The sequence below is a fragment of the Cyprinodon tularosa genome, unplaced genomic scaffold (genome assembly GCF_016077235.1).
Source record: "Cyprinodon tularosa strain WSP-4 unplaced genomic scaffold, ASM1607723v1 ctg1519, whole genome shotgun sequence".
Taxonomy (NCBI): domain Eukaryota; kingdom Metazoa; phylum Chordata; class Actinopteri; order Cyprinodontiformes; family Cyprinodontidae; genus Cyprinodon; species Cyprinodon tularosa.
This window is the reverse complement of record NW_024038353.1, coordinates 72,365-88,187: the sequence shown is the minus strand read 5'-3', so window position 1 is coordinate 88,187 and position 15,823 is coordinate 72,365. Positions and strand designations below refer to the sequence as shown.

The window sequence follows — 15,823 nt, the reverse complement described above, 5'->3', positions numbered from 1 at the left end:
CTCTGTGAAACTGATTCTTACTCACATTGATAGAGAAAACATTGGAACGAGACCTGGAGACACATTTGAGAAAATGTTTGGAACTGGGAAGAAGTTAATCTGCTGATCTGAGTCTGGAAACCAGCTAGCTACAGCGCTACAAACTCATTGGATTCAGATCAGCGGGTTTATGCCCCGCCCCCTGGTGGCTACAAGTAGTTACTACAACTAAAATAAAGCTGGAATAAATCTATCAGAGATGCGCTTCCTGTGGAGCCTTTCAAAGTAAAACACAAATAAACTCTCCGCTGCGGTTTGAACCAGTTTAATTTATAGGCAGCGAGGAAATCCAACAGTTTTAATAATTACATTAATTAATTAAAGATATATTTTTCCACATTTAAAAACCATTATTCTAAGATTACATTACATTCTGTTTTAATATGAGCAGCAAAATCTAACTGCTGTGCTATAAACTATAGGATGTTTCTGTGTTTACTAGATTTATTGATGTTGTTCCTTCTTCTTAGTCGAGTTTCACTGGTTTAGTCAAGAGCTTTAACTGAATGATTTTTGTTGATAAACTCTTATATTTTGAAAGAAAGTTGTGGTGAATTTATTCCATATATGTTCTAAATCATTTGTTGTTCTAACACACAGCCAGATGGATGAGTGTGTTCCCAGAACAATATGTGACAGTCTGGATTTTATTTATTAAATAACATACTTACCACCCCTACTGGGCTGGGTAATAAATATTATAATTGCACATTACTACCATGCTGACATTCAGACACGGTGGAGGTGGTGTGATGGTCTGGGACTGCTTTGATTCTTCAGGAAGACTTTCTTTAATTGATGGAACCTTGAATTCAGAGCTTTAGCAGAAAATCTGGAAGGAGAAGATCTAGCCATCAGTTTGTGGCCTTCAGCTCCAGATCTATGAGGACAGATCTCCAAAGTCCATTAGGAAGCAGAACCAAAGCAGATAGATTAAAGCTAATGGAGTGTCCTAGTCAAAGCCCAGATTTAAAGCTGATGGTGACAGTCCAACAACCTGTACCCATGTTTTTAGACTTCACCCTGTTGGATATGATTAATGGTTGGAAATCTGTAGATATCCTCAGATTCTTCTCTGAAGAAGAGACTTTGCTGTAAATCTGTGGCTGGAATGGAGCCCTGATGGATGGATGGAGCTCAGCCTGTTTACTGAGTCCTTCCTGCCTCTGGTCCATCTTTACAGAGACTAACGGGACCAAAGCTCTGCAATCAGGTTGGTGTCGCTCGCTTTTCTCTCTACATAAATTACACAACAAAGAAAAACTTTGACTTATATTTACTTTCTTTCTTTAATATTAATATTTGTTTGATGATCTGAAACATTTAATGAGGCAAAAAAAGCAGCAAATACTATTCAAACGTATAATACTTCTGATAATAATCTAAATGTATTTATCTCCATCTGTTCTATAATTTCAATCTATGTGTTAAAGCTCTAGAAGCTCCTGCTTCCTTGTTTAAAGTTGATGAGTTAATATTCAGATTCAATCAACTCTTCCCATCAGAAACACGTCCAGCATAGAGAGATTCCTTTAAATCAAACTACAGACGTGATTCAACTGAAACCTCTTTCAATAAATGTCAGAGAATGAATATTTACAGTTTTCATTCTTTAACTCATGAACGTTAGCTCCAATCTGTGCTCTCCTCTCTCCTTATTAGGAATACCTACTTCCTGATTGGACTAGACCAATCACATGTCTTTTTTCTGCAGAGACCTCTACAGGAAATATTCAGGACATGTTTCTTGGTTGAACCCGAACATTTGATAAAGTGGAACTTCTGATTTTTATCCTCACCCATTGTTCTATTTTTTTCTGAAGTTTAAAGCTTGTTTCTTCATCTCTGTAGAATGTGTCATGATCTGCTGTGGTTGCTGGCCTTAATTACTCATGCCTTTCACCTGCTTCACTCTTTCCAGCTCCTAATTATCATTCATCTCATCCTATGAAGATAGATTTGTTTCTTTATCATTCAATCAAAAAATATATTTTCAATAAAAAAAATCTTCACTTCAATAAACAAAACTTTTCAATCAAAGGAAAAGGTATTTGAATGAAAAAATATATTTGAGACTCAAATACATTTGAACACTGCTTTTCTTTTATTTAAAATGTTTTATTTGATAGAAGTGCAGTCTTTTTTGTTTAAAGCAACTTTTTTTAATTGTAGTAACATTGTTTTGTGATTGGACCATATAATGGGTAGGACATTTGTGTCTTTATTATTCAATCAAAATCAATAAAGTAACTTCAATGAAAAGAAACGTTTTCAATCATAGAAAATAGTTTTTGAATGCAAATAAAATATTTAAGACTCCAAAAACTGCATTTGAAGACGTTTTTATTATTGAAAATATTCTCTTATCTGCAAATGCATTTCCTATAGAGGTTTTATCCATCCCTGAAGTGTGTGCAGCACATCTGCATATAGCTATGGGTCTGGGTAATTACACAGCACAGAACATCCCAATCATAGTGAACTACAGTGGTGGCAGCATCATGCTGTGGGGTTCCTTTTCTTCAGGTGGAGCTGTGGCTCAGGAACAGTTATTGTTCACTAGAAAGATGAAGAGAGAATTGATTCAGCAGCATTACCGGGGGTCAAAGCAGTAATAAAAACGGCTTCATGAGAGGAAAGTTGGAGTTCTGAAAAGACAGAGCCAAAGTCCAGAACCAGATCTGACAGAACAGCAGAGGGAAAAATCCCAGCAGCAGGCAGAGCTGTTCTGTTATTCATCTACAGCCTCACAGCTGCAGAACCTGAAGGCAAAGCATCACCTCCAGCCTCAGCAGCTGATGGCTGAGTGGTAACCTCAGCAACTAAAGCTGCAACATTTAACCAGCTTCTCTCAGCTCCTTTAAACAAGACTTCATCCCGTCTGTTTTAGCAGAACCATGAGACACACAGACCCAACTGGAGACCTGAACACACTCACTTTAGCCAGAGATGCTGCCAGCTCCATGTCCAACAGCTACTCTTCCTTCTTTCTCCTCAGCTGCTCCTCCAGAGCAGGTTTCTCCCTCAGCAGCTTCTGACGAGCCATAAGAGCAGCTGTTTCAGCCTCAGCTCTTCATCTGGATGATGATGATGGAGACAAAGATTTACTCACCTCTAAACTGAGTGTTTTATCTCCTGCTATCGAAGCTGATATGTTAGAAAATGAATAAAATGTTAGAAAATAACTAAAATGGGCCGATAGCAGATGCTACATCAGATATATCCTGCATCCCTACTTGGATGGTAATAAAATATGGTTTACATGACAGTTTATTCTGAAAGCAACATTAATAACCATTAGAACATTTACTATAGGAACCACAACTTCAATTCAAAATATAAGAGTTTATTAATAAAAATCATTCAGCTCCAAGTCAAACATATTTCAGTTAATAACTGTTGACATTGCTAGTCAAACTAAGTTTAAACTGAGCTACTACTTCATTTTCCCTGAACTACAGACTCCAGCCTCTAAACTGAGTTCTTTGATGTCCCGTAGTTTAACCCCATAATCCCAGCACCCCCTTTCAAGGTGGCTGGAGCTACTTTACAACATTAATTAGCTTGTAGCTGACTAACTCTGAGACTGACACACACTTCTATATGTCCCAAATCTTCATCTGAGACTCCTCTATAGATGATCTACTTCATTCTAATATCTATTGACCATAGCTCTAACACTGGGCCACTGTGGTGGGCCTGGTTTCAACAACACACGTAGCAGGGCTGATTGATGCTGCCCCTGTCACACCTTGACGATTTAAGGCTAATTTATACTTTGAAACCAGGTCCTCTGCGTAGGTGTAGCCATGAACAAAAAGCCGTCCCGCCCCCTCCGCAGACGCTCCGCTGCTCCTCTCCCTAATTGTAACTGACCGCAGACAGTGCCGCAGACAGGAGGCCGGCCTGTTTTGTTTTTATGACCGAAATTGCGGAAATCAACTCGTGAAGTTTGACCAGCTAGAAGAGCGAGGTGCGTGAGAACGCTGGGACCCTTTTTCCACCTGGATCCTCGCTCTTTTTCACCGTCATGTCCTTCCTTTGTTGGACTAAATTGCCCCCACTTGCTCCCCGCCTCGGCCGTATCTAGACCCACAGCGTGTAGCACAGACCACGCTTCAATATTAAAAATGTCTGCATCAAGCTCACTGCAACACATTGCTGCAGGAGTATAACCAGCCCTTTAGACTGCATATGGCTGACGACCTAGAATCTTCTAAAACGCTGGCATACACTTAACATTTTATATTTATTTATAACTAGTCCAGAGGGTGGGGTATGTGAAAAGATAATTTTTTTTTTAATATAAATCATTCCACATCATGCACGAACAAATGTCATCTGATTGCTCAAATTACCTTCTATTTTATAACCTTTGTCACAAACCATTCAGGAGAGCAGCTTCTCACCAGTGTGAATTCTCATGTGTTTAGTCAAATTACTCTTGTCAGTAAAATCCTTGTTACAAAAGGTGCAGGAAAAAGGTTTCTCCCCTGTGTGAACACTGATGTGTCTATCGAGATGAGATTTCTTATTGAAGCTTTTTCCACAGTAAAGACATTCATAAGGCTTCTCACCTGTATGAATTCTCGTGTGAGAAGTCAAGCTACTCTTTTCAGTGAAATTCTTGTTACAAAAGGTGCAGGAAAAAGGTTTCTCCCCTGTGTGAATTCTGATGTGTCTATCAAGACCAGATTTCTTTGGAAAGATTTTCCCACAGGTCAGACATTCATAAATCTTCCGGCCTCTGGGAGTTTTCATGTGAACTATTAAATGTTCTTTTTTTAGAAAATGTTGCCCACATGTAAAACATGAGAAAGGTTTCTCTCCTGTTTCTTCAGTCTCCTGGTTCAGAACAAGCTGCTCTTCATGCTCACTTATGGGGAGCTCCATGGTTTCCTCTTTTGTCCAGGAATGTTCTGGTTCTTTCTGCTCTTCTTTTATCTGCAGAGCTTCTGGTTCCTCTTGATCCAAACTGGAATTCCTCTCCTGTCCACAGAGCTGCTGGTCAGAGAAATCCTCCTCTTTTCCAATATAATCCTGCAGGCGGTCTGAAAGACAAACACAGCAGAAAGACTTTCTATTGGTGGTTAAATTAAGGACACTTCACATAAAAGCACCAAACTCTGTCCTTGAGTTTGAGGAGCGAGTGGATCCTGCGGATACTTACTTTCCTTAATATAGAAAACTTTGAACCAATCTGACTGTATGATCTGGTTAAACTGTTTCTGTAAAGAACCTTGAGATGACATGTGTTGTGAATTGGTGCTATATAAACAAACTGAACTGAATTACTGTTTAGACTCCTTGTTGACAAGAGTCAAGAAAAAAACTGGAAAACAATCCCACCTTAATTAACTTGTGACTAATGGGGTCTGCATAATGGCTGTATTTTCAAAGTTAGGTGGCTGTGTTGTTGCCTGATCAAAACACTGCTGTGTAAATAATGGGTTTGAAATATTTCTAGTTGGTCGGCTGTGTTGAACCACCCTAAAAGCACCAGAGACCCTCCAGGATGACGTTTCCATACAACCATCCATCCATCATTCCATTTTCTAACACGCTTAATGCCAAGCAGGGTCACCAGGGGTGCTGGTTCCTATCTCCAGCTGTCTACGGGCGAGAGGCGGGGTCCACCCTGGACAGGTCGCCAGTCCATCGCAGGGCAACACAGAGACAAACAGGAGAAACAACCATTCACACCTAAGGAGAATCTAGAGAAGCCAATTAACCTAACAGTCATGTTTTTGGACTGTGGGAGGAAGCCGGAGTACCCAGAGAGAACCCACGCACTCTCAGGGAGAACATGCAAACTAGCAGTGCTACCCACTGAGCCACTGAGCAGCCTTTCCATAAAACCAATGTGTTAAATATGGAGATTTGATGAAATTCCAAACTCACTAATAAAAGAAAGGAAAATATTTGGTTATCATTTTAACTCTCAACAGGTTCACTGCAGAACCTACTTTCTTTTTTGTCAAGGTGACCCCACTCTGTTGAAAGAGGAAACAAGGAAAAAATATCTCATATTCTGGAATCTAAAACTAAATTTGCATGATCTGTGGATTTTGAAATTTATCTCACCAGTTAATCTAAATCCACTGAAGGAAACACAGATCAGAAACAGTTAACAGCTAAAATCACAAAGATGATACAGAGTTATTTGGCTAGAATGTGAGCTGGAACAGAAAGCTCTGTGTTTACATCTTTAATCTTTCTATCCTGATTCTTTCCTGACAAGAGATCACTCTGAGCAAACACTTTAAATATCACTTTAGAAGATTTATGTATTAAAAGACCAGAGAACATGAAGGCAGAGTAATGCCAAAAGAAGCATTTTATAAAACTTCAGTTTGACTTTGCAGCCTGCCACATCATCACATCATTACATCATACATGTCTGTAACTGAGGAGACGTCCCTGCCTACAGCCATATGAAAATATTACACTGTTTTATGGTCAAGGCCATTCTGAGGCACAGTGAGAGATATCTCTCTGTGAAGAATGATCCCCTCTCTCTGGGCTCCCATTACATTCCCATAACCTGTCCTAATTAAATAGACAGCGGGAAAAACATGAGTCTTTACATTAACAGGCAGGTATTATTAGATACATACATAAACCATAAAATACTCCTAACAGCTCAATAAGTACGGGGAATTACTGAGAACAGAGAAGGGTCAGGCAATATAACATTAAAATAGTGTTAAAAGTAGGCTACTTGCATTTTATGGTGAGTTTGTGTTTCGTTTCCTCCAGTTGTGCGAGTGAAGCATACGGTAAAGGCTCCTAGTAGAAAGAAAGTCAAAGTACTTTCAAATTGCCTGTACATTTAAAATCATTAATGATTTAAAGTTTATCTGGATGCAAATACAATAATGTGGCTCCATTGACAGACAGAACTGAATATTACATCACAGGTAACTCTATGAACATGGTTACAGACCATGGCAGAGTCATATTGAAGCAATGAATGATAATTAGAAATCCCAATTTAAAGTACTGTAATCCTAATTTATGGATTTAAACATCATCCCAGGTGTTGGAGTGTTTTACAGTCCATATTCTTCCAGATCCACCTGGATCCCAACTTTCAGGACTCTGCAGACTCAGATGTTTGTAGATGCTGCCTGCTCATAGTGAGGTTTAGAATAATACAATATTTCCCGTTATTCACATACATCATACACGTGTTTGATAGATCTGAGGCCAGAAATGAGGACATTTATTTGGACCCGTTTGTTTACGTTTGTTCGTTTTAATCGGGCAACCATGCAGCCAACTAATCTCTCCTATCATCTGTGTTTTAAACCCTGTTAGTCACAATTTAACCCGATTGTTTCCCTATGTCTGCCTTTTGTTCTACAGGCTGTATAAACAGTGTGTTCTAGTGGAGAAGCTGATTTCCAACCTTTATGCTGTTTTTAGGTTAGAGGCGTTTCTTGTCCTTTCTGCTTGGATATCAAACCTCCGTGGTGGGGGTTAGCGTACGCTGATGATGCTGAAACCCTTTTGGACACATGGTGCAGCTAAAACCAGTTCAGAAACAGCCTGTTATGGTCTCATAACTAAAGCTCCATTTCTGCAGCAAACACTGATAAAACTGTGAATGACAGAGATCTGGGATCTGCTGACAGACCAGGATGTTTGCAGACTGATTGTTGGAGCCAAATGCTTGATTTATGGTTGAATATTTATTTCTAGTTTACTATTTTTGTCTGGTTTTGGTGTGATATATATGAACATTAAATATTTTGGTTTGAAGTATAAGTTGACTGCCTTAATTATGAAATTATGAATTTGTTTAGTTGTGTTTTGCTGCCGTGCATAATTTACGCTGTTTCTGGCCTCCGCCCCTTCATTATGGACAGGTGACTGCAGCACCTGGATTATACTGGAGTCGGCTATTGGGGCCAGGTGAGCTCTTGGATTCAGTTCCATACAGTTTTTGACCACTTTTGATTATTGTTGTTTTTTTTCTGAGTGGCAAAAAAGGAACGGAATGAGCCGATATGATCTGCCTGTCACGTCATTTTGCGGTAAGAAAATCTAAGTTTGTTTTTATTTTTGAAAATAAAGCGTCTTGATCAAGAGGAAATAAAGTTTGTCGGATTGCATGGTCACATTAAAAAACATCTGACAGAGCTGAAGTGAGTCTAACTTGGATGCTTCTGAACCAAGAGCCACACGCATCTTTATTGGAAAGATTGCGCTATTGCTGATGTTAGACTGATCTACAGAGAATGGAAGATAGTGGGACATATTACCGTGGTGAAGTTAGTTTTACATTGAATATTCGACAGACATTTGCTCTGTTTAAACCTGTTCTTCTTCCTGTTAAACCTCCTCTTTGCTGCGAGTGGAGAAAGTCGCTCCAACACTTCATGTGCACCCGCATTAGAGACCTTACAGTGGAAAAACAACGAGAAAACGGCTACAGCATGCGCCTACTTCCTGTTTTGAAAATAACATTAGAGGCCTAGATTTTGAAGCCGAGAAGCTATCAAGCTAGAATATTGATATTTATCCTATATATAAAAAATTACAACTATTTTGAGACTTTATATGCAAAACTAAAAGGTTTCTCTCAAGAAACCAGTGCAGCACCATGATCCCTTATAGATTTTATGTCAATCATCCCAAACTCTGGAAACTAGAGAGCAAAACTGCCGATATTTAGACAGAAATATTTTAAAACTACTAAGAGACTTAAAATGCATAAGTAAAAGGCGTAACTTTTGAAGGCAATGGAGAACTAATATCCAACACTGATTTTGAGTCAACTGCTCACATGATCTGGAAGCTGTTGAACAAAATGCTAATATTTCCATATAGAAAATATTTATTAAAAATTATTAGAAAATGAAAAAGGATGCGACACACCAAGGTAAACTCCGAAGTGAGATGGCTGAGCTGGGTGGAGACAAGCAGACCCACCCTCCGCCTCTCCCCACAGGCCTCTCCAAAGCAGAAGAGAGTCCAGCCTCTCTTAGCCGCCTGGCTTCCAGAGCCCAGGCTATGTGTGGAAATGAGTCCCACTGTTTTTAACGAGCATCGCTCCACCTCCCGCACAAGCTCAGGCTCCTTTCCACCAGAGAGATGATATTCCACATTCCCAGATCCAATTTAAGAGGCCATGGATCGGGACATCTCCGCCTCTGACTGCTCCCAGACGTACCGCAAACCCAGGCCTAGCTTGATGGTGGGGTTCAAATCTGCCAGACCAGAAAACATCTGTTGTTTCCATTGATTTTTCTTGATGAGGGCTTTAAGGGCATTTTACAGAGACTATTCAATCAGATCATCCAGTCAGATTGGTTTAAAGTTTTCTATATAAGGAAATCCAGCTGATTACTTCGACTCGTTCACTTGAAGGCAATCCCTCACATTAAGCAGCATCGGTGGAGAAAACTGCCTGTTAACAGGAGGAAACCTGCAGCACAACCAGGCTCAGTGTGAGCGGCCATCTGCTGAGGCCGACTGGGGTTCAAGGAGACAGAAGCAGACATAGAAAAAGAAGCATAGATACAGAAGATGGCCTGTTAGGAACAGAAGGAATTATCATATCTGTGGCATAGGATGGAGTTTGGCTATTTAAGGCTTTGAATGCGTGAAGGAGGATTTTAAATTCTATCAGGACACTGCATTCCTTTCACAGCTCTAATACAGCGGTCAAAAAAGGGGAATCTCTAAATATATTTAAAAAAAAAGTCTTATGAAAATATTTGAGCTCAATAGCTTCCAGGTCATGTGACAAATTCAATCAAAGTTACATCTTTTATTTATCCATTTTTAAAATTAAATTTTTTAAATTAGCTATTATATGGAAATATTAGCATTTTTGCTTTATAGCTTCTAGGTCATGTGATCAATTAACTCCATTGTCTTCAATAGTTACACTTTGTCCCCAGAGCTGTCTCTTTATTGACCTCTAATCCTCACTGATCCCACTCTGCTCATAAGGTGATAGACTCTCCTCTCCCTCCTCACACCTGCCTCCACTTTATTTGCAATACAATAATGTTTACTTGCACTGCTGACGGTTACTATAGTAACAGCTGTTTAAAAGCATCTCGCACTACTAACCTGTTTACACATGCATTTGCAACATATTATTTTAACTGTAAAATGCAATTACCTTCCACTGCACTTTACATCAGAAAAGCTTCTGTCCAAGTTTTCTTTTTCTTTATTTTAATAGGATTGTATTTCCTGCACTTGCTTCTGGTTAGACCTAAACTGCATTTTGTTGCCTTGTAGGCTACCTGTTCCTGTGCAATGACAATAAAGTTTAATTTAATCTAATCTTTTTATTTTACCATTTTAAATCTCTAATATCTATTTTTATATGAAAATATTAGCAATTTCGCTCAAAAGCTACCAGGTCATGAGATTAATTGACTCAAAATCAGTGTTGGATCATAGTTCTCCATTGGCTTCAAGAGTTACAGCTTTTTATTTTTGCTTTTTAAGGCTCTTAATTGTTTTAAATAATATTTATGTGTAAATATAAGGCTCGGGCACATGACGTCACACGTTGCGCGGCAGCCATATTGATAGCTGGTCAGCCCACTGTTTACACTTTGACTTCGCGCCTGTAAGGACTAGCTTTCTTCTGCTAGTAGTTTGCTTAGTTTTTTGCCGTTTCATTTTACCTCTGCTGTCGTTATGGTCGCCCGTTGCTGTGTCGTAGGGTGTAGTAGCGCAAGCTGTGACTGGACGGGGAAAAAAATCCCAAATGGATTGTCTTTTTACCGTTTTCCAACCTGGAGGCGTCTCAATGGAAAACAAATGTCCTCCATAACAAAGAGTCGCCGGCTAGCATGGGTCGCTGCTGTAAGACGGCCAAATATAACTTTCAACTCAATCCCTGCGTCCATGAGAGTGTGTTCCCGGCATTTTCATTCTGGTAAGTTACAGAACATACTGTTTTTATTCATGTATTATTTCAAGTTAACCGTTGTTGGCTGATCTAACCCTGCGTGGTAGTACGATGCTAGGACAGTCATATATCATCAGAATGTAACTTCATTATCCCTGGACACGTACAGTCAGCACAAGATTTATTTAGATACATTTTTGATGTTTTACGTTAGTGCCAGCACCTAGTCTTATCACCACAACAAACACCACACCATGTTGAGACGGTAGCTTACCTTGGCTCTGATGACTGTGTTCTCATTCGGCTTGATAACTTCCATGTCATGAACTTTTCCATCTGTCAGCTGTTTGTAAGCCTCTAGCGACTTGTAGCAGCGAAACTCTTCATGTGTGTAGGCACTGACGCCACACACTAGATACGAAAATACGTCCTCCCTCGCAAACGGCGGTAGAAATTCTTCCCCAACGCACCACTCCTTGCTTTCTACTTCGTAGGGATCAAGTCCGTTTATGAAGCCCATCTTTTGCAGGTAACGGTCCCTGGCTTCCCTCTGCAGTGTGTCTCGGTATATTCCGCATCCTTTCTTCGCTTTTAACATCGCTGTTTACTCGTCTTTCTGCTCTGTCTCTATGCTGTTTTAGGTCTTTGTTTACCGTAGCAACTAGCTACCAATATGGCGGCGTACCCAGAATGCAACGCGCTGTGCCCGAGCCTTATCGGTCTCCGTCAGTCACGTGACATTTGTTGCTAAGACGCCATTTTGAGTGGAGAAGGCGTAGTGTAAACAGCCGCAGCACAGCCAAACAAAAGGACTAAAGGATTGAGTTTTTTTCGCCGACTACATGGAAAAAAGTAAGCAGAATGCGAAACTACCGTACCGGGAAAAACTTAACAACGAGGCCAGGGACCGTTACTTGGCCAAACTGTCGGATATTAACGGCATAGATCCCTATGATCTCCGGAGCAAAGACTGGAGCTCCGACGTCTCTTCACTGCCTCCGACCTCATCAGTGGACATAACCACTTACCTAGTGTTTGGCGTCAGTGCCTACACGTGCGAGGAATTCAAGGCATATAAATCACTGGAAGCACACGGACAGTTCACAAATGGCTGGGTTCAGGATCTGTTTTCCTACCGACCACAGATGTGCAACAACACAGTTGTTACTGCAAAGGTAAGCTCCCTCAGCGCTTCTCAAGCAAGCTCCTAAATGATGTTCAGTAATCAAAATATATTTTTTTTTATGCCCACGTTTACATAGCAGCCTGTCCAAGATAAGTCTGTACAGTTAACATAAGCCTGAAAACAGGGGCGGATTTAGAAAAATGGGGGCCCTAGGCAAAGACAGGCAGGGGGCCCTATGAATGTGGTCGCCAAAGTCTCCAGTAGCAGAAAGATTTTGCAAGATTTGGCGCTAGGCCCTTTTTTGATATTAAAGTGCTAGAAGAGCCTGTAAAGTCGCTCAAGTACAAAACCGCTCATTGTATCATTTTTTTTCAAATGGTTTGCTGCTGTCCTTTTAGCGAAAGCATTTATATCAAAAACATAATTAAAGTGCACAAGTCAGGAATAGCTGTATTAAACATACATGTTATGGGGGCCCCAGGAACTTGGGGCCCTAGGCACCTGCCTAGTATTGCCTAATGCTAAATCCCCCCCTGCCTGAACATATGTAAGACTCCCATCCCACTAAAACGTTTGTATCTGTGTTATGTTCCTTGTAGGTCATGCACTCCCAAAGACTAAACGACACACCACTGAAACCCTGGGCCATCATTGACCGATCAGGAGCCATATCATCTGCTCACTGTACATGTATGGCTGGGATAGCAGAGACCTGTACGCATGTAGCTGCCATGCTGTTCAAGTTGGAGGCCACTATCAGATGCAGGGAGAAAACAACTGTTACAGGAGAGCCTGCATACTGGATGATACCGAACAACATAAACAAAGTGGGAGCGGAGGTGGGACACAAGATCGATTTTACATCATCAAAAGCTAAACGGAAAAGCCTAGACCAACTCTTGGATGGTCAGGCCGAACACATGCCAGCGCTCAGAACTGTCACAAGCACCTGCACAGGCAACACCAGCACACAGGACCAGTGGAGCGCATATCTTTGTGAACTGCAGAAAGCCTCACCTAAAGCTGCTGTTTTGTCTTGTGTACCAGGATTTTGTGATTCATTTGCAGACACATTACAGCCATGTCCTGCACCAGATTCATTGTCCCGACTGCGTGATAAAAAAATGGATTGCAGTGATTTGTCTGCGTTACGGTTGCACTGCAAAACTTTGTTAAAAAAGGCAGACATTTCACAGGACCAGGCCCACTACATAGAATTGCATAGTAGATCACAGCACAGATCCTCAACATGGTATCGGTTTCGCACAGGAAGGGTAACAGCATCAACCATGCACGCAGTCTTTCGGTCAGATTTGGACAACCCTGCAGTTTCAACCGTCAAAGCAGTATGTGGCACAAACAGCGGTGCAACCAATCATTGTGCTGCCACTGTATGGGGGAGACAAAATGAACAGAGAGGGCAAACACAGTACAAACAGAAAATGGAAAACCAACACTGTGACTTTGAGCTAAGCCAGTCTGGGTTCATTATCAACCCCAAGTTTCCCCAGGTTGGAGCATCACCTGATGCAATTGTACTGTGCACCTGCTGCGGAAAAGGCTGTGTCGAGATAAAGTGCCCATTCAAGTACCGAGAATACCATTCTGGAGGCATGCAGGAGTGGTGATAAAAATTTCTGTTTGGAAATGGTGGATGGAAAGCTGCAGCTTAAGAAGGAGCATCCATACTACAAACAAGTGCAGACCCAAATTTTTGTTGCTAATGCAGCATATTGTGACTTTGTAGTGTGGACCCTGAAAGACATTGTCGTGTTACGTGTGGCACCTGACCCCAAGCTGTGGAATGCACTCCTTGAAAAGGCACAGCAGTTCTTTGAGCGTGTGTGTCTCCCTGAACTGGTCAGCCACTTCTTCACACGTGATGCACAACGAGCACCGCTGACAGACAGCTCTGATCCTGTAAGGAAAAGACCTTGCAAGGCTGCAAAACCTCTGGCTGAAAAAGCAAACAACATTGTAGCAGCTGACAAGCTATGGTGTTTGTGCCATGGACCGGAGGCCAAAGATGACATGGTGGCCTGTGACAATGAAAACTGCCCCATCGTTTGGTTTCATTTGAGTTGTGTTGGCCTACACCTCAAAGATGCTCAGTCTGATTTTTGGCTTTGCCCTCAGTGCTCGAATTCAAAAACTTAAACTGTCTTTGTTAATTTAAATGTGTTTTGCAGTGATGTTTGTGTGTTTACATATGTTACCAGTATGTTAAGCTATTGCTTGTGTTTACTTTTGCACTGATCACTTGACACTGGAAGTGCTCAAATTTAAAAACTTAAACTGTTTTTTTTTAAGTGTGTTTTACAGTGATTTTTTTGTGTTTACATATGTTACCAGTATGTTAAGCTATTGCTTGTGTTTACTTTTGCACTAATCACTTGACACTGGAAGTGCTCAAATTTAAAAACTTAAACTGTTTTTTTTTTTTTTTTTGCAGTGTTGTTTGTGTTCACCAGACAAATGTAGCTGAGCACCTTATACTACTACCTCTTCACTTTACATATGTTACCAGTATGTTAAGCTATTCCTTGTGTTTACCTTTTGCACTGATCACTTGACAGTTAAATGCACACATAAAAACAGTTCAACTTAATATTTTTCTCAATGACCCATGTTCTTTATGCTACCAAAAAAAAGGAATATTTACAGTTTTAGAAGGTTTTAGAAGACTTTTATTATTCTAAAAAGAATGTTTACAAGTTTTCAGTGTTTGACAATTTTTTATGATGCTACAAAAGAATGTTTACAGGTTGATATTTGCAGGTTGTGGGGATATTTCTATTATGCTAATGTTTACAAGTTTTGTTGAAAAAAGTTTATTGTGCTAAAAAAGAAAGTTTACAGTGTGTACAAGCCTTCCTTATGCACAAGTAAAAAAATCAAAATGCATTTACATCTTGGGTGATTTCTGTATCTACACCACAGTTGGACAATGATTTGTCAGGGCACAGCACACAGTGACGACCTTATCCAAGAATGTGACCTCTTCTCCAGCACAGGGTAAAACCATTGAAATAGGAATAGTTCCATTTAAGATTTTGTACTTTTGACATACATTTCCAATCACCCGTTCAACATGGATTCTCAAATGTGCTATTTTCCTAGTTTCCTCCACATCTCTAGCTGCTAACTGACAGTGGCCTTTGGTGAATGCTGGGAGTTTAACTTCAGCACACAGCATGCCCTCACACTCCTGTATGTCAAAACCTCTGTCAGCCAAGACCAGGTCCCCAGGCAACAAATTGTCAAGGAAGCCACTGTTCAGCGTGATGTGTTTGTCGCTTGTACGACCTCCCCAGCCTTTGGACAAAAAACAAATGGCTCCTTTGGGTGTCACACCTATTAAATATTTCATGGTGTGATTGTGCTTGTAGCTGGAGAACATTTGGGCACGCGCTTTTAGGTTTGATGGTTTTTCTGTAAATATCTCAAAGCAGTCAATAATCACTGCTACTCTGTTTCCAAAGGCCTCCTTGAACTGATGTGGCATTACTTTGCGGAGAGTGTCTGTCTGGCCATATAATAGCACGCCTCAAATTTGCATAAAGACATGAAACCATATCATGAAATGTTCTTTGTGCAGTCCTTGGAGAAATATGAAACAGATAAGCAAGGTGCTGCAGAGGCAAATCCAATCTTAAGCGCATGAGTGTGAATAGGAGCATCTGAAAAGGAGTAAGACATTTCTTTTGATATGACATGAGTGGCAATAAAAAATTAAAGAGCGCCAGGAAGGTTGCAAGGTTTGGCAGACCAGTGTA

The 15,823-nt window shown here is 40.5% G+C and overlaps 1 protein-coding gene across 1 annotated transcript; it reads left to right on the top strand.

Annotated features, from left to right (window-relative positions):
* The first annotated feature begins 11,666 nt into the window (after positions 1-11,666).
* LOC119779820 lies at positions 11,667-13,675 on the top strand. Its single transcript, XM_038279626.1, has 2 exons — positions 11,667-12,096; positions 12,647-13,675. The coding sequence occupies exons 1-2, from the start codon at positions 11,764-11,766 to the stop codon at positions 13,673-13,675; spliced, it is 1,362 nt and encodes a 453-aa protein (XP_038135554.1). The 5' UTR covers positions 11,667-11,763.
* Positions 13,676-15,823: the final 2,148 nt, after the last annotated feature.

What these genes read in the sequence shown, in the direction of transcription:
- LOC119779820 (XM_038279626.1), top strand. Translation starts at nt 11,764, where the DNA reads ATGGAAAAAAGTAAGCAGAATGCGAAACTACCGTACCGGGAAAAACTT. An exon ending in ACACAGTTGTTACTGCAAAG is followed by an intron (nt 12,097 to 12,646) that starts GTAAGCTCCCTC and finishes TGTTCCTTGTAG; the next exon opens with GTCATGCACTCCCAAAGACT.